The following is a 22,374-nucleotide window of genomic DNA, read 5'->3' on the forward strand; positions in this document are numbered from 1 at the left end:
CCTGCAAAATGCTTAGTACATATAAATGATGATGATGATAATGATGATTCTATTCTTATTTTCCCTTTGCCCTTATTTTAAAATATTTTTATCATTTTGTTGTTGTAATTTATAAAGTTGCCTCTAACCTTCTATGGACTTGCTGGCACATGATCCAAGACTTCCCCTCAAGGGTGGCTCTCCTTGCCCTGACTGTTCATTTTTATGACTATATACAAAGTACCTATTGTGTACTCAGTAGTGTCCATGAACTTTTTTCTACTGCTGTTTGTTTGAATCATTTAGTGAACATAGAAAAATACTGGGCCCCACTTGAGACCATCTAAAGACATTCTGAGGGGGCAGGGCCTAAGTATAATATATGTATTCACCATGCAGCCAGGGTTGAGAATCCTTGTCTCAGAGAGTACAGAGTAGTTGATGATGTAGCATTTTGTGTAGAAGGAGCTTACTTTTGTGGGGAGATAAATTAGGGGTCCTTTTCCCTGGAATCCCATGATCCCATATTTTCAGCTATCTCCCTTTACCTTCACTCAGATGTGTCCAAACTAAGTTCCTTCTTTTCCTCCCTGAGACCTGATGCTATGCCTGTATTCTCTATTTTGTTGGTAGTTCTGCAAACTATAATATCTAGGTGTTTTTCATGATACCTACAGCCATTCTGTAGACTCTGATAGAGACAAGCCACTCTGGATTCTGGCTTTTTATCTAAGATTCCCACTTTTTAGGTTTTTACCTTATACACCTCTCTAGGATCTTCATATATCCTTCTGGACCAAGAAGGAATTATGGATCATCCTGAAATTCTGGGAATAAGAATTCTCCCTTCCTTCAACTTCTTTTTTTTTTTTTTTTTTTTTTGAGACGGAGTCTCGCTCTGTCGCCCAGGCTGGAGTGCAGTGGCCGGATCTCAGCTCACTTCAAGCTCCGCCTCCCGGGTTTATGCCATTCTCCTGCCTCAGCCTCCCGAGTAGCTGGGACTACGGGCGCCCGCCACCTCGCCTGGCTAGTTTTTTGTATTTTTTAGTGGAGACGGGGTTTCACCATGCTAGCCCATGTTGGGATGGTCTCGATCTCCTGACCTCGTGATCCGCCCGTCTCGGCCTCCCAAAGTGCTGGGAGTACAGGCTTGAGCCACCGCGCCCGGCCCTTCAACTTCTTTAATGTGAGGCTGTACAGGGATGGTTTGCAGTGCACATCATAGAGCCAGTTTTCCAGGATTCCTATTCTGCCACCATCATTTACTGTGTAATTTAACTCCCCTCATCCCGTGCCTCAGTTTCCTCCTCTGTTAATGGGATGTGCCAGTTATTACATTATAGGCTCTTAAGTTTTAAACTTGCTCTTCTACTCTCCGGTGTGTGATTCTGGGGGTGGGTCTCTGCACACCCACCCTTGTTCAGCTGTTCCTTCATAGGCCCTGCCAATAAGGGAAGATAGAGGCGACTGCAAGGCTGGGGCTGGGAGCAGGCACCTACCTGTTTCTTCCTTTTGTTCTGTGTCTGATTCCTGTGTCTATGTCATGTCTCTCCCTGTCCACTTCCTGTCTCTCCCTGTCTGCTTCCTGTTTGCTCCTGCTGGCTTCCTACTTGCCTTTCATCTGCTTCATATCTGCTTCCTGTTCCTGTGAGCCCCAGGTTGGCCAAGCAGGGCTGCCCAGCTTGAGGGTTGGGAAGAATCTTGGGACAAAAGGTAAGCGTCACTCCTGCCTGATGCCTCCTGCCTGATGACTGGCTGGCACTGGTGGCCTCATGCTTGCCTGTCTGTAGTGTCTCTTCTTCTTTCTCAGGCCATGATGTGTTTTATGTAGTTGAGAAAAGTGGAGATTCACCTGACTTCTTGCATCTTGCTTTTATACTGGTGGCTTTGGAATTCAGTAGTCAAGTATTTGCTACCTTTCATTTTTGGTCTTTCATTTTTGGTTCTATAGTGAATGAATCGTGTTTCAAATGCTGAGGTGTGGAAGGGTCTGTTCTCCAGGGTACAATACAGGGGTACACCTGGGAGTAGAAGAAAACTGGGAATTTATAGTATCACCCCACCACAGCTGTTATTAATGAATGACCACCTTAATCCAAGAGCATTTGGCCCAAATTGTTGCATAGGCTGTTCCTCCTGAGGCTCTGGGATATGTAAGGTGGTTTATAGGTAGTAATGTTTTTCCATCTTTATTACTGTCTTAAAGGTGGGGATCACTGGCTGTTTTGCTAGCAGCTGGGTTGGGATGCTCTGGGTCAGCTGTACCTATTTTCCTGCTCTACCTGAGAATCCAGGCTGGTAACAGGTATCTGGGATGGGAGATACAATCACCTGTGACCATGGAGCAATGAAAACCTCACTGGGTGTACAGGGATTGTGTCCATGAACCTGGCCTTGTGAGCATTAAGCTTCAGCTCCTTCAGATGACCTCCAAATGGTTAACTCCTTGGCCTCATTGTAGAACTGCCAGGACAGGTAGGCCCTCAGGTAATACGAGAAAGTGGAACGCCTTTGGAATTGGACAGAGCCGGTTTGAATTCTAACCATGTTCAAATTGCTTCTCTGTGCCTCAGTTTCATAATTTTTTAAAAAGGGTCTAACACAACTTATTTTACAACTGCTGTGATAATCAACTGGCATGACTGGCAAATATGCCTAGGTGTGTTGGCCTGTAAATGGTGTGCATCTCCCTTTAAGTGATATTTTCTCCTTCTACTGAGAATTGCAGCTCTTTGGTTGGCAAACATAGCTGCCAGCTTAGTGACCAGCTGACTGTGGTGTGATATTTTAGGACGAAATGAATGGAGTGATAGTGTGATGGGCAAATGCTGTGTTAATAAAAACAGTATCTATTAACAACCCTGGGAAGAAGCCAGAGAGAAACTCAGAAGGAACACAGAGAGATTGATTCTCTCAAGCATTAAACCAAGGCAGTCTTAATTGATGGACATTCATTCAGCAAATATCTGTTTAATTTCTCCTGCTACTGAGATTGTGCAGTAAACTGGACATCAAAGCCTCCTCTCTCATGGTATCTGAATTTTAGTAGAAAGAATGGATAGTAAACAAGCGAACAAGGAAAAATACAAAGGCTGGTTTCAGATGGTGATAGTTGCTTTGAGGGACTGTAACAGGACGGAATGATGAGTGACTGGATATAGTAGTCATGCTTTAGTCAGGAAAACAGAAATCACTCTAGTTATTTCTACAGAGGGAATTTAATAAAGGGAATTAGTTACTCAGGTCCTGGAAAATCTGAGAAACCAAATTGGGGATGATAAAGTACCATCTGGGGCTGGTAAAGTCACTTAGAAATTAAGAACAGCGGGAGCAGGAAGCTGTTGTCATCTTTTGGGCTAGAGGGAAAAGGCGAAGAGGTTAGGTTATGAGAACCCAGAAGCTGCTGGGTTAGGCATTAGAACCTGCTACAGGGAGCTGGGACCATGGTGGGGGTTTTATAGGGGGTTAGAACCAGAGAGGAGATGCAGTTTCTGCCAGTGAGTGCTGCAGGGAAGAGACACAGTGTGAAATACCCTGGGTTCTCCCCTCTTCCTACCCTCCAGTCTTCTACCAGAGCTTCTGATTGGCTGAACACACGCAGAAGCAGACAGCATGGGAGCTTGGGAAATGTAGTTCCCTGCATTGTTATACTACAATGCAGGAAACTACATTGGCGTGAGTGGGATGGCTGAAGTTGCTGGTCAGCTCAGAGAAGGTCTCTCTGGGCTAAGAAATCCAGACCAGAAGGAGTCTTCTCTGCTCACATGTGGGTGATGAGATTCCCCAACAAGTGCAAGTAACGGCAAGGAGAATGATGTGAAAACAGCACCAAGTGGAGCTGTGGAAACAGATGGGAGAACTCTGGGTGGAAGAGAGCATGGAAGATTTTCTAGTCCATTCTGCCGCTGCCAGAGATTATATTTACTGCACCAACCTGAACTAATATTAATACTGACAAAGGCCTGCTCCTAGCTCCTGGCCTTCACCACCGTGAAATCAGTAAGGGTTGTGGTTATTCCTATGGTACCCAGGTGGTAGTGAATTATCAGCTGTTAGGGCCACACTTTGACAGACTAGTAAGGAGTTTCTCTTCCTGGTATTTTTCAAAGACCTGGTGACCTGGTCACCTCGCCACCTGGCCCACCGGAAAGAGCTTTCCATGCCTGGGTCTCTATGCCTGAGTTGTTTTGTGTGAATTAGAGGAGACTCAGCCTCAGAAATGTCGTGGGCCTATACTCTAAGAGAGTCACCAGTAGCCACAAGACTGGTAAGTTAGCGCCCAGACATGACTGGCACTAGCAGTGAAAGGGACTGACTTCTGAGTGTGTCCCTTGTTGTAGCAGGTTCACATTTTACCGTCTTGGGATTCAGGCATTCATGTCCCACCAGTGCTGACTAAGGTCCATATCCAGGAATATTTTTTGTGTGCTAAGCACAGCAGTAACATCCACTCACTCAATTTGGGTCACAGGGTCCCTGCCATGATTCCCAGCACCCTGTGAATTGCTTCGTTCTAGGAGTAATATTATTAATCTCCTCCCCTCTCTTCCTGCTGAGGCTGTCTTTAGGGCCTCCTTGGAGCCATCTGCCATTGGTGTTTTGAGTCGGAGCATCCTTTAGCCACAGAGCATCTGTCTGGTGCACCTTGTGTTCTCTCTGAACCTGAACTTGACTCTTCTTGGTTCATAAGGAGGGCAGAGATGAGAAGTTCTTTTCAGCTGGGCCTCATTGCTCCTTCCTCATTTCCTGCTCTCAGGGCCCACCTCGTTCTGTCCAGTGGTAAATAGCTCTCTAGGAAATTAGCAGACTGAATAGGGCCTCATTTCACATTCAGAACACGGGCCACATGCTCTACCTGCCAATGGGAAAAAGAATGGTGTTACTATGTGACATTTTGGGATTAAAGGGAAGAGTGTCAGCTTTTCAGTGTATTTCTCAGGAAACAGTCCCATGGCTTCATAAAATGCTCCTAAATTCAGATATTATATTTTGTTGCAATCTGGTTTGAGGATAGAATAAGGCTCTAGTAGCTGACGTTTATGGCTTTCCATATACAGTTTCAGACAAAATTTGTATTGCATTTTGCTTGAGTTATGGTGGGACAGGAGTGTAAACCTTACACTGCTATTTCAGATAAAATGGAGGCTTTGGCTACAATAAAGAAGAGAAGGTGCAGCTTTACATTTCTTGTCAATCAATTTTTGAGAGGTGTAAAATACCTTCATGAAAGATAAAGAAAACAATAAACCAATCTACAGTGAAAACAGAGCAAATTAAAGTTTGCATTTATTTTAATTTCCTTTTCCATATTTGTAAATAAGTCAGAATTTAAGCCTTAGCATGGACTTCTAAATTTTACAAGAAGTGAAATTCAAGCCACTCACTTCCAAGTCTGGTGTGCCTGCTTAGCCCAGCTGAAAGACACTGTCATGCTGCACAAGGCAGATGTGCCCTGCTGACGGCATTCCTGTTGCCAAGTAATTCATGAGCGAATTCACCTGAATTTAACTTCCTGGTTTGGAGAGGGGAAATAAACCAATGACAAAAAGAACTAATTTAAATTTCATCTGGAGAGGTGCTTCTGCATTGCTTGACATTGTCAAAATACAGATTGCCCCTTGGTGGCGGCAGCAGCTAAAACTTTCCTTTAGATGAGGCTAATTCTTCAAAATCATTTCTCCCTCCTCTTATCTTTTGATCCACATCCTGCCAACCCTGTATGGACATCATTCTGGAGCAAACTCAGGTCTAAACTATGGAAGGGACTCTATTGTGTGTTTAAATAGATTTGAGATAATTTAAAGGAATTTTTGAGGTCGTTTTCAGTTAACATATTGTAAGTGTTTTCTCATGACACTAAAGATTTGTTGACATCATGGTTTTGATGGCAGTTTAATGTCGCACACATAGTGTGGCTTTAATCACTTACTCATTTCCCTAATGGCAGGTTTTTGGGCTGCTTCCAGTGTGTTGCTGTTATAAATCATGCTTGCGATAAGCATACTTGCACATGAATCTCCTTCCTGATCTCTTGATTATTTCCTTAGAACAAATTCCTAGGTGAATTCCTGGGATGGGCATTTTTAAGGATCTTAATGTCCAATTTTCGAATTGCTTTCTGAATGTTAGCTGTGTCCTCCAGAGCTTCCAATTGGCGGGAGATAGTCGCTGGTTCCTTGGGGGCAGAAATCATGACTGCATTGTCCCTGTAATATTTTTATGTGCCACAATGCTGGAAAGATAATAAGTGAATAATAAGTATATTTAGATAAGTCATTGGAGGAGTGAATAAGTAATTACCCTGCTGGAGTAATGAATGTAACAAGGGACTGGCCATGTTGATGACACTTGAGGAGAACTTGCTTGCTGAATGCCTTCTTAGAAGAAGGAGGCATCGGCCCCTACGTGGGCTGTGTCTTTTTCACAATCTCCTAATTACAATTTTGTCACCCTCTAGAAAAGGAAAGCTCGCCAAGGACAGCCCCAAACAGGCCAAAAAGTGTTTAAATCAATAGAAGGCATATTTTGCAGAATTTGTGATGGCTGCAGAAAAACATGTCAGGAGCCAGAGCGAATGGAGTGGGATTTCTCTGCTGTTTCATCCTCTAGGATGTTGCATTTTAAGCACCATGGTCAGGTTCCATTTCTTCTTGCACTGGTTGGAAAACCGGACTCCAGTGGTGGAGGTTCATTTCAGGGCAAAAGAAAAAAAAAAAAATCTCTGTCTATCCTTCGCCTGATTTGCTGACCCTGGTTCCTGGTGGGCTGTCTTCACTTTGAAAAAGCTTGTTGGGTCTTTGCTGTCTGTGTTTTCCCATTTGAAGGAAACATGCCAAGAAACACACATACACGTATGTACTCATGTGTACATGTTTATGTATATGTGTTGTGTGTTTTAATTAACAAAATAATACGTGGTTGTAACAAATTAAAATAAAGTAGAAATGTAAATGGTAAAAAGCAAAAAAACTTTCTCCTTTGGGTTCTATAGACACACAAACATAAATATATACATTTATATATACATAGGTAGAATTTTAAAACTTTACCAAATAGGATCACATATGACACATTTGATTTTTTTTTTTTACACTGAATTTTTTTTTTTAACCTTAATGTCATATTGTGGCCATCTTTTCAAGTATGTTTATATAGCTCTATCTCATTTTTTAAGATAGTTTCATATTATTCCACTATAAAATGTTTAGTTTCCTGTTGATCAACCTATTGAATATGGATTAAAATAGTAATTGTGGGTGAATATTGACAGCACGTATCTGTGTGCCAGCATTGTTCTAAGTGCTTTATTTTATTTTATTTTGTTTTTTCTTGAGACAGGGTTTTGCTCTGTCGCCCAGGTTGGAGTGAAGTGGTGCAATCCCAGCTCACTGTAATCTCCGCCTGTTGGGTTCAAGATCCTCCTGCCTCAGCCTCCCAAGTAGTTGGGACTACAGGCACGAGCCACCATGCCTGAATAATTTTTGTGTTTTTTTTTTTTTTGTAGAGACAGGGTCTCACTGTTTTACTTAGGCTGGTTTTGAACTTTTGGGGTCAAGTGACCCACCCGTCTTGGCTCCCCAGCATGCTGGGATTACAGGTGTGAGCCACCACATCTGGTTGTGCTTTGTACTTATTAACTCATTAATCCTTGCGGCAACCCAGTAAGGTAGAATTCATGTTTATGTCCTACTTTATGTGAGGACATTTGTGGCACAGAGAGGCTAAGTAACTTGGTCAAGGTTGCTCAGTTAGGAAGTGGCAAAGCCAGGATTCAAATCCAGCCATCAGGCTCAGCACATATGCTCTTAAGTTTGTTTGCAATTCTAACTGATGCTGTGGTGAACGTCCCTGTAACCTGTGTGCATTCTCGTTGGTATTTCGGAAGGAGAGTTTTCTAGAAGCAGGAACTCTGAGTGGTAGCTTCACTCTCTTTTCAGTAAGAATTATAGCGATGCCATCATGTCCACGTAGATGTCACTTATAGAAGTGATAGAGAGCAGCATGAGTATCAAAGTAATAAGGTACTAACACATCACATACAATGGTGCAATGCCTGATTGGTAGACTTGGTAGATATGCAACCTTTTGTCTGTGGGGTAGATGAACAACGATGACCATGATCTTTTGAGTTTATGATTTTGCAAAAACAGCAGAAGCAATGTTTTCCCTTTAGATAGATAACTGTTCAGCCCCAGGACTATTGGATTGGTGGTAAATGGGGTTCCTTCCCATTTTGTGCGGTATTTTTGGGAAGATCCTGAAGACCATACTTTATGTAATTACAGGGCTTTCACTGTGATGAGACCTGGGGGAGAAACAGTGGCCAGTGGGTGGTTTGTTGGGAAGGTGGGTGGAGACTGCATTGCATTTATTTCATTACATCTCAGAACACAGTTTTATTCTTTTGCTTTCCTTTCTTGTGCAGTGACAGAGAGTCGAGGGATTGTGGATAGCCTGCAGAAGTTTTCCTCGCTCCCTGCTTACCTCCCCACGAGCTTGCACATCTCCAATGCAGAGGAGTCGTTTTTCCTTAAAGAAGCCAACCAAGACCTCACAAGGAACTCCAGTCTGCAGGCCCGGGTGGAGCCATTCTTCATCTACCGAGCCAGGACACCCCCTATTATCAATGCCAGCTATGGCCCGTTTTCAGTGGAGAAGATAATCCCCCAGGAGCTCCTGTTGACATCTACAGCCTTTGGAAACATGGACAAGTTTCCCTTCAACTGGAAATTGAAATCCCACATCCTCGACAGCTCCATCTACTCCAACAGACCCAAAGTGCAGACCTTGTTTTATGTCACTGGCATGGGCTGGGATGACAGCGACCTTACAGAAGATCTACCCTGTGTCAAGATGTTTGCTTTCCCTGAGGCCAGGGAAGTGGCCGCCAGCTGTCGGCTGCAAGGGGCCCCAGGGCTGTGTGTGGCTGAGCTGGAGCTGCTGCCCGAGTGGTTCAGCTCAGGCCTGGACCTGGAGCCAGAGGAGGAGATCCCAGCCCTGCTTGGGGGCACCGCGATGGAGCTCTTCTTCACGCTCTACCCAGCCGACAAGGCTGGCCAGTGTCCTCTGGAGGAGGAAGGCAAGTGGGAGAACAATATCCACTCAGGCCTGGAGAGCCCCCAGCAAGTGTTTCCAGCCCGAGAGAGGATTGGGAGTGTGGTGGTCTACCCAACCCAAGATGATCTGAAGTGGTCCCTGGTGAGCTTGGACGAGAATGTGGTCATCTCGGTACCTCTGAATCTAGTCCGGGAAGGGGACACGGCCACCTTTTTGGTCTCTCTGACCAGTAGCTCTGTGGCAGACCAGTTCACTCTTAGGTAAGAGGCTTTGCCAGGTGGGATGGAACAGAAGCCAACTGTTAGTAATCAATGAATTGTCAGTTAATAAAATGGGTGTTGATCATTTGCTGACATCAAAAATGAATACAGCTGGTCATTAAAGTAGTGAAACATTTTATTCAGTAACTACGGACAGTAGGTGAAAGAGCTGAGCTTCATTACAATTTGTGCAGAGGTGATTCGTGTGTTTTAAAGGAAGGATGAGGGATGGGGAAGAGTGGAGTCTCCGTAGAGCCAGAGAAGCGACATAATACAAAGGGTTGGGCAGTGTGAAGCAGTGAGTCCAGCTGCATCTGCTGGCTGGCAGTTATCAAAGTTAGGATTTTATCCTCCCACAGAGGCTGGGAGACGGAAGTCCTGTCCTTCCTGATGATTCCATTTCAGAAGAATGGCTCTCAGGTGCTTGGGAGAGATGCTTCTTAGTTGCAAGAGACAGATATTTACAGTTGTAAACCCTTTCTCATAAATACTGTAGGAAAGGGAGGTCGGGGCCTATCATCAGGTGTGCATTGGCGGGAACAAACATGAAATTTCCCTGGCCATGCTAAGCTTTCTTAAGCAGGTATTATAAGAGGTGCAAAAGTGATCCTAGGGAGCTAGCCTTACGCCGCTAGAAGCCATCTTAGAGTTTGATCAAGTTTCTTCGCGCGGAGGATTGGATGGAGTTGTCATGTGCTGAGAGTTCTGCAGTTTTCAGTATCCAGTGTAGTGAGAGATTCAAAACATGAACTAGAGACCCACACAAGATAGTAGACCAGGGGTCAGAAAACTTCTGGAAAGGGCCAAATGGTAAATAGACATCATGGGCCATGTAGTCTCTCTGGTGATGACTCAACTCTGTTGTTGCAGCATGCAAGCAGCCATAAATGAATGGGTGTGGGTGGGTTCCAATAAAACTTTGGTTACAAAAACAGAAGGTTGAATTTAGCCCGGGGGTCATGGTTTGCCAACCCCTGCAATATATGATCATGTTGAAGCTTGAGTAGTAGAGACCGTAAAGTCTATAGGAATTCAGATGAGAGTTGTGTGGGTTGCAGTGGGCGGAGAATTTTTCATTTTGAGCTAGATCTTGAAGGATGAGTGGAATTTGGGGGCAGAGAAAGAAACAGTTCAAAATTGGGGGAAACAAAGGCCAGCCAAGAGACTGAGACAACGTAAGTATATTAAAAGCAAGAATTTAATATAAAGAACCATTAGCTATGTACAAAGAAATGTTAACTAGGTAATTGAAAAGTCAAGAAGGCATTACTGAGGTACTAGGGAAGAGGCAGCTGCAGAAAGTGGCTATCATCCCTTTGACTGGGAGATTAAGGGAAGTTAAAAGTTTCAAAAACTTGGAGCTTGCTCCGAGCAGGGACCCTGTAGAGCAGAAACTAAAACCCCTGAGAAGAGGGCACAGCTTGTGCTGGTGTCACCAGGGCTAGGAGTTATAAAACTAGTTCTTCAATAGTTGGAAATACTGCAAACTGGATTCATGTGCTATTATGGAAGTGAATTGCAGCTGCTGTCATGAAGCAGCAAGGCTGGGTGCCACTCATCAGAACAAGAAGCAAATAGGAAGTCAATGGAAAGAGGAGAAAATTCCTTCTCCCACTTTCCACCTGCCAGTCTCCCTCTAGCACCCCCTATTGACAGAACAAAACAAGGATCCTGCTGGCATCTATATTTTCTGAAGGCTCCCCCAAATAAATCTGTTGTGAAACCAGGATTAAATACAACTGTTCTAGAACTCTGCATTCTAGACTGTGAGGTTCAAGTGTTTCTTCTTCAGGACGACTTTTAAGGCTCTCACATGATAGTCTGACCTATCCCTGCCCTGTTTGATGTGTCAGGCAGAATCCTAGAGTGCTGCATATCAGTGGAAACCTTGTAAATGAATTCCAACTTCTAAATATACGAAAGAGCTTTCTAAGACAATTTCTTTCTCTGCAGTAAATAATTCTTTGTTAAAATGAGTCAGCAGCCTCTATCTATATGATGAAGATTTGGTTTTAGGATCGCTAAAAGTAGGGGACTTCTGTGTGCTGGGGGGACAAGCCTGTCTTTTCCTAATTTTGCTCACAAAAATGGATATCAGTAGGCGACAGTGGTGGCTTTGCCATATACCAGCTCTGTGCCCTTGGGTGAGTCACTTAATGTCTCTGGACCTTAGTTTTTCCATTGGCATGATAGGGATAGTGATGAAATCTATCTCCTGGGGTGGTGGTAAAGATTAAATAATTTAATAAAGTTCTTAAAACAATGCCTGGCAAATTGTGAGTCCTCAGCGAATGTTAGCCTGTGGTTATTTCCCTTTAATTCAGGAACTGGGTGTATAAATTCCAACATAAGCGAACCTTACTTTACAGATACAAAGAAGGAGAAGTGGGGAATTCATTGTGAGTCCAGCGTGCTCCTTCCAATCCTGATTGAGGATGATCATGCCCTTTTGGAGTTGTGCTTATTCAGATGCCCACCAACAGGATTCCAAGGCTCTGGGAGATCCCAAGTGGGTTTTGTAGCCTGGAAGAAGCCAGGATTCGATTTGGAGCCTCTTGATTTAGCCTTTGGCTGTTACTGATTCAAAACTTGGTGTGGGCTGAGCCCTGTGCTAGTCACTCCACTGGAAGGGGTTGGGTGGTCTAAAACCAGTTATTGGCTCTCATAGAAACTAGAGAAGCCTGAAATCCAACCCCATAGAGATTCTTTTAATATAAGGCAGTGCCATATGTTTGCTGTAGACCAAGAATAGCCAAGGGATGGCTTCACTGCCCCTGCCTCTCAGCACTTCCTCTACCATGGCAGACATTACCAATCAACTGCAGCACTTCAGCACTCCCTCTACCATGGTGGACATTACCAATCAACTGCAGCACTTCAGCACTCCCTCTGTCATGGAGGACATTGAGCCTACCCCTTCAGGCAACCCCTATCACTGCTGTGGGGGGTTGGCACATAAGACTAAACTTATTTGCTACTCCTGATGTAGAGATAATATTTTGGTTGTGAAGTTAGAAGAAAAGGAGGGCAGATGGTCTGGTGGTCAGCAAAGCCTCAGAGTCTGGTTGGGAAAGGCATTTCAGGCCAGGCAGTGGCATACACAGCGTTAGCTAACATTCATTGAGACTTAGAATGATTCAGCCCATGTGGTAGGTCCGTTACATGAATTAACTCATTAAACTCTGTCACAAACAACTGAAAGAGGCAAGTACTATTATTATTCCCATTTTTTTGAGGCACAGAGAAGTAGCATGTCCAGGGTCACACAGGTAGGGAATGGTTGGTATGAACCCCTGTGATCTGACCCTAGAGCTTGTGACCTTCATCCCCACAGTTCACTGCCTCTAACAGACGAGGAGGGACACCAGCCACACCCCCAGCTGTGTGTGGCCCAGTCAGGCCAGAGCTGAGGGTTAATTTAGGGAAGAGGAGATTCATTTAGGAATGAGACTAGAAGAGGATTCAACATCCAGACTGTAGAAAGCCTCAGAGTATTATCTTCTTGGTAGGTAGAAACCCCTTAAGTATTTTTCTTTTTTCCCCAAGAAGTTAATTTTAGAGCTGAAAGGGACTTTAATTCTGACTTGGTCTTGAAAAATCAAGCAATGAACTGTCAGCCTTCTGGAAATAGCATCCCTGGGGCCTTTGGAATTTGGATTGTGAGTCTGCAGCCCTCCAGCAGCCTCTTCCTTTAGGGAACCCACTAAGATTTTAGATTCTTGGCCTTTGGAGTTAAAGCGACAGGAGAGGGAGAGGACCAGAGGAGGCAGTTCAGCCAAGGGATGTTCCCAAATTCCCAAATCTTTGTTTAAACTTTAGCTGTGGGGCCTTGGTACTTACTTAAAGGAAAAACATCTACTCAACAGTTTGTAAAACTGGTGGCAGTAGCCAAATTCAGCCCACAGAGGTGTGCCTTATTTAGCCCACCTGGCATTCTTTAGAATATTTAAGACAGTTACCAACCTCTAACAATTGGGAGGTTTTATATACCATTTTCTTTGAAAATTTTGAAGATTCAGCAACTTAGAGCTAGCTGGTTGTAGTTCACCACCTTTAGATGCATCATAAATTGTCTAATTCACCCCAGTCCCTACCACTCCCTTTTGTCTCACACCTGGCCCATTTCACACACATGTGTCACCCATCTGGCTCCTGAGGGCATTTGAATTTTGAAACCCTGATTCAGTACTGGGATAAAAAAGGATGCAGTGCTAAAAAGGGAGTTTAGATTTTCATCTATAAAGGCAGGCATTGCCAATTCATTGTGCGTGTTTGTGGGAGTCAGAAGTGACCAGTGGGTGCATCACGGGGCATGAAACCACCCTCCATTATCGCTGGCATTATGGAGTGAATTAGTTACTTCATGTAAAGTGCTTACAAGAGTGCCTGGCACACTGTAGACACACCAGTACTCTTTTATGCTATAATTAATATGTGTTAATGGATACTGTTAATTCATACTTTTAAATTATCATGTGTACTTGTCCCAGGTTCTGCATTTACCCTTTCTATACATTCCCTCACTGTGTTATCACAGCCAGCATGCAAGGTAAGTACTAGTCACGTCCATGTTATGGATATGGAAGCTGCGACTCTGAGAGCTGAGCGGTTACCTGTCTGAGGTCATGCATTGGGGAAGTGGTGGAATTGGGGTACAGGCCTGCATGTGTGAGTTGAGAGCCCCCACTTTAAACCCCTCTTCTGGGCTCTTCTGCTTGTGTGGATGGGGACTGATCTTTATTCACTATTAAAGCTCTCTGGGTCAGCATTTAGATTACTTATTAGGCTTTATTTGATGGCCAGAGAAAAATGCATTGAGATTGTGGAAATAAATGAAGACCATCCAAATGAGAACAAACAGGAATATTTACTCAGAGCTTACTGTGTCAGTGGGGGTTGGCCACCAGCACTTGCACTGGCAGAGACTCAAAGGCAGGCAGAGGAATGAGAAAGCTTCAGGTGTGCTTGGGTTGGAGGGTTTTGGCCTGGAGGAGCTGGAGGCGGGATAGCTAGAAGCAGACATTTTGTGTGATGGGCTTGGGAGCACATTTGGCTTTCTCTGGTTGGCCCTGAGTTGGAAGCAGAGGTAGAAAAGAGAAGAGGTGGGAGTCTTTGACCAGGTTCTGACTATTCTAGGCTGATTGCTGCAGAGGTTGTGGTTTGACTTCCTGGCTGCTGCAAGGTGGAAGGTCAGAGTTTTATTGTTATATGCTGTCTGGCCATTGTCCATTTGTATATTCAGTCTCTCGAAATAAGATACTTTTCTTAGGCCTCAGGGAATGTGTTATTTCCCAGCGTAACTGATTGTCTGTTTTAATCATGTCTCTTATGAATGAAATGTGACACAATTCATTCTGGCTCAGATGAGGACCCAGATCAAAGCGTGAATGTGCGCAAGATTTGCTGAGATCTAATTTTAGAGCTGGAGACACATGGAAAAGAAACAGATGTGTAGCATTCCACGTGCCATGCTGCTGTTTCAGACTGCACAATGTAGAGGGGCCCGTTTGAACAAAAATTAACTCGGTGATTCTCTAATACCAAGATAGATCCTGTGCAGCATTAGCGTGTACATCTCACTCGTGCCTTGAAAAACCTTTCAGCAAAGGCTCACAAAGTGGGGTTTGGAGGGGCTGGGGGCTGGTGGCAGGGAAGTGCTAGGCTGGAGTTGTGGCAGGTCTTTGCTACACTTCCAGGAAAGTTTGGAATATTATGAAATTCTGCCCTCTCCAAATACAGTATCTCTGGGGCTGAGAGAGATCCTGGGAAGCTTTATCTCTGATTTATTAAAATAGGATTTTCTCAGCTCACACAGAGAGCCTCCTGGGCTAATCTTTCAGCCTCTTAGACAGTGGAGCCCAGTAGTTAAGAATGTGAACTCTGAAGCCAGACTGTCTGGGTTTGAATCCTGACTCTGCCACATTCCAACTGTGTGACTTTGGGAAAATTACTTAACTTCTCTGTGCCACAGTTTCCCCATCGGTTAAGTGGGGACAGTTTATGCTTTAAGTGACTATTTATGAAGTGCCACCTTTGTGGTCAGGTCAGACTTTTCCTTTAACTTGGAAGCCACCTTCCTTCTGAGTGTTCAGGCCAAACACCCAGTAACCACGATTGATTCTCCCTATTCTCTGACACTCCATAGCTGAGTCATCAGCAGTTTCTGGAGTTCTTCCTCTGAAATATAGACTCTATCTACCTCCACTGCTATGACCCAGGTCTAAACCAGCATCCCCTCTGGGCTGGACATCTACAGGAGCCCCCTTGAGGTCTCCCTGACTCCATTTTTGCCCCTGTAGTCTGTCTGGGTTAAAGGCTCAGGCTGCCATGTTGCCTAAAAGACCCTGCGTGGTCTGGACCTGTTACCTCCCATGACTTTTCCTCTCCCTCCCTCAGCAATAGCCATGCTGGCCCACCCCCTTTTTGGCCTTTAGGCATGCTCCCAACCAGGGCCTCCCCACCGGCTTCAATAACTCACCCTTGGCTTCCTACTTAATTCTGCACCCCCTGCCCCACTGGGCCGCTTGCCCTGTCCTGATTTTTTGACCTACTTTATTTGTGTTAGTGACATAAGATATCATTGTTTATTGTCTGCTTTTTCCTGCTAGCAAGTGATTTCCATAAGGGCAAGGACCTTTGTCTCCTGTACTTTTGATGTATCTTAAGGATCTAGAACAGTGTCTACCACATAGTAAGTGCTCAATAAATACTTGTTGAATGAATGAATGTATCCTAGGTATTGTGAGGCATTGTTCCTGGATAAAGGGAACAATGGCAATGGATGAATGAATGGTCAAGATTGTATGAATTCCTGATGTCAATACATCACAATTTCATAAATATTGAAAGTTAGGACACGTAGGGGATGCAATTCTGGCAAAAGTTTCCTCCTACCTGTAATGTGATAACTGATTCATCACCTCTAATCAAACGATGGGCTATGTCAGTGTATTCTAAACTTGAGTAATTCATATACCATCTTTGAGTTTTTTTGGTCATATCGGATACCACTATGTGCCACCTTCATAAGTTAAATCATGTACCTGTGCCTTCTGTGCAGTTTTTATTTACTCTTTTTCTTTAAATCAAATCACATTTTAAAACTCACAGGAATGCATTTAAAAAGGAAACCTAACACCTGGTACCATAAATGGAAACCAATATTACTTGTTAACATGAAAGGGTATTATAAAAATAAATTAGCATAAAATAGCAACAACAAAAAACGATGCCATTCAGTTCCAAGTAGGCACCATCACCTGCTGAAGGCCGGGGACCTGTGGCCTGGTCTCTGTAGAAGAAGAAGAGCATGTGCTATGGAGAGGCCAGGGCCACACTGAGTCACCACTGAAAGTCATCAGAGGCTTAAAGGAGACCTGGATACAGGACTTGATGTTATTTAAGGCCACACCTGTGCATCAGAAACATCTGCAGACCCAGGACCCATGCCATGCCCTGGGAAACCTGGCTGATGTTGACTTTCTTATCCATGAGAAGACAGTGCAGCCTTAGTTGCACCCCAGGCATTACCTGCTGGTTAGCCTCAGTCTCCCCCATCCCTGGGTTGGAGGCAGAACTCTGTTGGGTGCATTCTCCCGGTGCCCTGCAGGCTGCCAGCTCTATGTCGTAGTCTTTGATTGTACAAGTGTTTTGTGGTCCCCTATTATGTGTGGCGTATCTTTGGTTTGCCCTTCTAATTTCCTTCTTTCTTTTGAAATCAAGCACCCATGCTCCCCTCCCTAATCAAGTTCACACTCTCTATGTGGGGAGACAGCAAACATACAAATAAATAGAAATACACACAATTAAAACCCATGCTAAGAGCCATGAAGGAAACCACGGAATGCAAGACATTTTCATTTTGTTTTACTTATTTTAAAATTTTTTAGCTTTTTATTTTGGAATCCTTTTAGATTTATGGAAAAGTCTAAAACTTCAGTTTTCCTTAATGCTAATATCTTATGTAACCACAATACAAATACAAAAACTAGGACATTAATGTTGGTATATTGTCACTTAACAGACATTCTTAAAAATTGCCAGTGGTTCCACTGGTATCCTTTTTCTGCTCCAGGAACCCCACAGCACAGGATTGTTATATCTTGGTTGTCTCCTTCATTGTGTTCTTTACACTTCTTTTCATTTTTTTCTATGACTTAAACACCTTTAAAGACTGCTGGTCAGTTATTTTTGAGAAAGTTCCTCAATTTGGGTCTGTCTGGTGTTTTCTCATGATTGGATTGAGGATGTATATATTTGGCCAGAAACTAGTGAAGTGCTCTGTCCTCCTCAGTGCACCATATCAGGAGGTACCTGATGGGTCTTCTCAGCAGTGATGGTTAAGTTGGTGTCTGCCCAGTTTCTCCACTGTAAAGTTGCTGTTTCCCCCTTTGTAGTTAGTAATAATAACACCTGGGAAGATTCCTTGAGATTACACATTTATCTTGTTTTGCATCATCCTTTGCTCATAACTTTTGGCATCCATTGATGATTCTTGTCTCAAATGCAGTAATTTCTAAGTGAATGACTTAGAAGTGAATATTGTGGAAAAATCTTGGCTCTTCCTGATCACTTCTTATTTGAATTTATTTTGTGAGGCAAAGTAGCAAACATAAAAGCTATGTTTGCTCATTTCTACTTGCCAGCATAATTTCACAAAACTCCTGACTCCATAGTGACGTGCAGCTCTCCGGAAGGATGCTTTAAAGACAAAACAGGATCGAGCACATGGCCCCCTCATCTCTTGCTTGAATCACTGCATTTCTTAATAGATAAATGATCCTAGTCCTTGCCTTTTCCTGCATATAAGATAATACCTGACAGGGTGAATGTTTATGCTTCTACAATCTATAACCAGATGTGCTTAGTAATCTATAACCAGATGTATTCCTACACCCAATACAATGAATAAAAATTATGCAAATCTATTGCAATTTTATTAGTTATGTTTTTTCCAATCTATAATATACCTTAGCACTGTTAAATATATACTACTATATGTAATCTATAATATTCTTATAACAATCCTGTTAAGATGTTGTATTGTCTACAAAAAAGACAATGTTAAAAAAAACCCAGATCATATTAGTAAAAAAAATAGATATGATCCAATTAGTATTTTCTGATAAATAGACAAGTATACACTCTGGGCTCAGTGCTCGTTCCTTATGGTTACAACTAAAGACCATGAGCTTCCTAAAAAAATAGCCTCCCTAACTACACGAGACAATCAACACTGATTTTATAAATACCAGACAGTTGATTTATGACCAAAAGAGAAAACTTGTAAGAAAAGTAACAGATGTCAAAAGCCATGTTTGGTCATTTCTACTTGCCAGCATAAGTTCACGAAACTCCTGACCCTGTGATGACTTATGACTTTTGGGAAAAATACTTTAAAAACAAAACAAGGCCGGGCGCAGTGGCTCACACCTGTAATCCCAGCACTTTGGGAGGCCGAGTCAGGCGGATCATGAGGTCAAGAGATTGAGACCATCCTGGCTAGCATGGTGAAACCCCATCTCTATTAAAAATACAAAAAGTAGCTTGGTGTGGTGGCACGCGCCTGTAGTCCCAGCTACTTGGGAGGCTGAGGCAGGAGAATCACTTGAACCCAGGAGGTGGAGGTTGCAGTGAGCTGAGATCATGCCACTGTACTGCAGCCTGGGCGACAGAGCAAGACTCCATCTCAAAACAAAGCAAAACAAAACAAAACAAAACAAAACAGAACACAAGGCCCCCACATCTCTTGCCTGAGTCACTACATTTTTTAGTTGATAAATAATCCTAGTTCTTGTCTTTTCCTACATGTAAGATAACATCTGACAAAGGGATTTTACTTCTGCAATCTATAACCAGATAAACTTTAATAATCTATAACCCGATTTACACTTACTCCCTAAACCTTGATGTAATTTTACACACACTGAACCTCTACAATCTGTATATGTTATAAAGTAAAAAACTGTTTCAAAACAGTCTGAAACAACCTCTCCAAGAGACTCCTCCTAGACTATAGTCTTCAATAAGACTGTACATGAAACTAATTTTAATTCCTTAAAAACTTAATTGTTTTCTTTAGTCAACAATATAAAGAGGTGAACTGGTAGCAAGTAGACATCACATTAGACATCGTTAAACTTTTACTGCCTGGTGCTGGAATGAAGGAAGGTGGTCTGTGTGCTCAGGGGGTCTGGAAGGCTTTGAGGAAACAGCCATTCTTGACCTGCAGCATAAAGTAGCAATGCAAGGTATGGTGTAAGTCCCTGAGGAAGTGGTGTGGGTAGGAAGTGACGCCAGGTAAAGGTCATCAGTGCAGTCCACAGGGGTAAATCAGGGCAGGCCTCCTGGAGGAGGAGGCTGTGGAGGATGGGCAGGTTTTGGATCACTTAAAGGAAAATAGGAGAGGGTATGTGGATAGGGCAGTATGATCAAAGAACCTGGTATGCCCAGGAAGCTCTCGAGAGGCAAGTTTCCGAGTGATTAGAATCAGTGAGGCTTGGGGTCAAATCTCAACTCCCCTCCTTACTGGCTGTGTGACCTTGCACATGTCACTCCACCTCTCTGAGCCTTGCCTTCCTCTCCTGTACAGCGAGAGTAGTAATAGCACCAGTCTTTTGGGCTGTGAAGAGTAAATAAGATAAGGAAGCTACCAAACCTAGCGCCTGGGAGCAATTTGACTGTGATGCTTGGTGCCAGTCTTAGTGGTATCTGAGTGGATTCTGGAAGCTGCCTCTAGGACACACTACAGGGACACGCCCACTGCCCAGCCCACCCTCAGCAGCGGCTCCCACCCCCTACGCATGTGTCACATGCAGGGCTTCCCATGAGGTTCTTATGTACGTTTCATCACTCATCCTCAGGACAGCTCTGGAAATGACTGGTTCCTCCATTTAGAGATGAAGAAACGGACTCAGAAACGCTAAGTCTCTTGACCAAGGGTCACACAGCCCAAAAGTAACAAAACCAGGTTACCCCAACCCAAATCAGCCCACTTCAAAGCTCATGCCTCTCTCATGATCCCCCATTTCAAAGGTTAATAATCTTAATGCATAGTTTTTACATTTAAAATCAGCTACCTATTTGAGGAACATTCCCCATGTGGCAACCAGATTCGGGCTTTATTAGTCTCTTTTCCCAAATAAAACTCAGGTTTTCCTTGAGGAAAGTGTACAGAGACACAGATGCTCTGAAAGCTGCAACCTTGGAGCCCAGATCAAGTCAACAGCTAAGAGCTTAGATTTTGGTAGAGCTTGGAAACGAGGACCGGGAGTGTTTCCCAAGCCAACTGTAACCTGCACATCGTGCTTAGCTGACACTGGTTCCCATGTTATCTGCTGCATTTAGCGGGCCTGTTTCCGTTAATAAGAACATGTGCTTACCCCCCAAATCTGCCTTGTTTTCTCTCCCAATTGAATTGGAGTCTGTGAACTCTGATGGAATCTGGTAAGAAGTGAGTGTAAATTTCAGATGCTTGAAGAGCCTGTGCACAAAAGTAGATTTTTACCTGAACTGATAACTTTTATCTCAGATCACAACTTTGGAAAATTGGAGTATACCTAGATTATGGTGGTGGCCAGTAACTTAGTGAACACTTAGTTTGTACCAAGCCACACTTAATATGCCATGGCCTTAGGCCCTGCAGTCATGCTAGGAGGCTGGAATGATTGTTTTTAAGCCTGTTTTACAGATGAAGAAACAGAGCCTCTGCCTCTGCCTGCCTGCACCTGTTGCCAGGTGTGCGGTGTTTGTTGGCAGGGCTACTTGTCTGCAAGTGGCTGGGCCATGACCTTGGCTGACCTTGACAACCAGCATCAAGACCCTTCTTTCCTTCTCCTGCTCAGTGCTTCCCTGTGCCTGGGTGCTGACTCCCTGATTGAAATGCTTGCAGGATGAGGCTCTGTCACACCCCTGACACCGAGTTCTCATTCTTCAATTATGCTCTCCTTGTACTTACATTTTGTTTCTTTTAGAGTCTATCCCAGTAATTTTATTTCAAACGACCTGGAATATTGTTTTTTAAAAAAGAAACCCCAAGGAGTTTCATACAAGCCCTGGATAATGTACATTTTTTAATGTGGTAAAAAGCAGTTGACATGAAATTGACCCTATTAACACATTTTAAAGTGTACAGTACAGTAGTGTTAACTACATGCACACTATTGGATAGTACATCTCCAGAACCTGTTCATCTTGCAGGACTGAAACTACACTCACCACATAGCCATGTCCCATTTCTCCCTGCCGCTTGGCTCCTGGTAGCCACCATTCTTGAGTTTGAGTCCTTTAGGTGCTTCATAGAATGGAAACCATGCAGTATTTGTCCTTCTATAATTGACTTACTCATCTGTGACTTTTGAAAACTTAATTTTAAAATACACAAGTAATACTGTAAAACAATAACCTGCAACAATACACACAAGGCCAGCATCCCTGTTGACAACCCCCTTCCAGTCCTGATTGCTTCCAAGGGGGTAACTGACCCATTTACAGTTTAGTGTTGAACCTTAAAGAGCGCTTTCTCATGCCCCAATCTTTTTATCTGCTCGAAGAGCTCTGTGGTAAGTTAAATAGTCATTCCCCCGTCGGTGGGTGTTGGGTTGCCTCCAGTTTTTCACTGGCACCTCAAGAAGTGCTGCAGGGAACATCCTTGACTCTGCCGCGTTGAACACAAGCATTTCTCTGGGGTGGAGGCAGCAGGGTAGAGTGGCTCAGAGTTTGGAGCCTGGAGCCAGACTGCTGGCTCAAATCCTAACTTGACCATCTGTAAAGTACCAGTTTTAAACTTAAGTGTAAATAAAGTTTAAAAATGCAGTCTCAATTGAACAAGGGGTCCCCAGAGTTGCCAGCCCCAGGGTGCTTCACCATCCCTTACTGATCCCCACAACCCTGCCCATACCTCTGTGAGCAGTCCCTTCATGAGACCTTCTGAAGCCCTGATGGATACCGTGGTGTGTCAGTTAGCACAGCAGTAGAGAAGGAAGCTGCCTGGGTCCAGCCTAAACCACCTTTAAGGCTTGGACCTGAGAGTGAAGGTCTAAGAGCAAGCAGTGTGGGGTCTGCCTCCCCGTTGGAAATT

General features: G+C 43.7%; 1 protein-coding gene across 1 annotated transcript in view; it reads left to right on the top strand.

Moving 5' to 3' along the window:
- Positions 1 to 22,374, top strand: part of TMEM132B (transmembrane protein 132B) — a 464,904-nt gene that overhangs the window by 155,733 nt on the left and 286,797 nt on the right. Inside the window, exon 2 of the mRNA XM_008005191.3 lies at positions 8,405 to 9,296. Coding sequence (XP_008003382.1) covers positions 8,405 to 9,296 — 892 coding nt within the window. The remainder of the gene's footprint in view (positions 1 to 8,404; positions 9,297 to 22,374) is intronic.

The sequence above is a fragment of the Chlorocebus sabaeus genome, chromosome 11 (genome assembly GCF_047675955.1).
Source record: "Chlorocebus sabaeus isolate Y175 chromosome 11, mChlSab1.0.hap1, whole genome shotgun sequence".
NCBI lineage: Eukaryota > Metazoa > Chordata > Mammalia > Primates > Cercopithecidae > Chlorocebus > Chlorocebus sabaeus.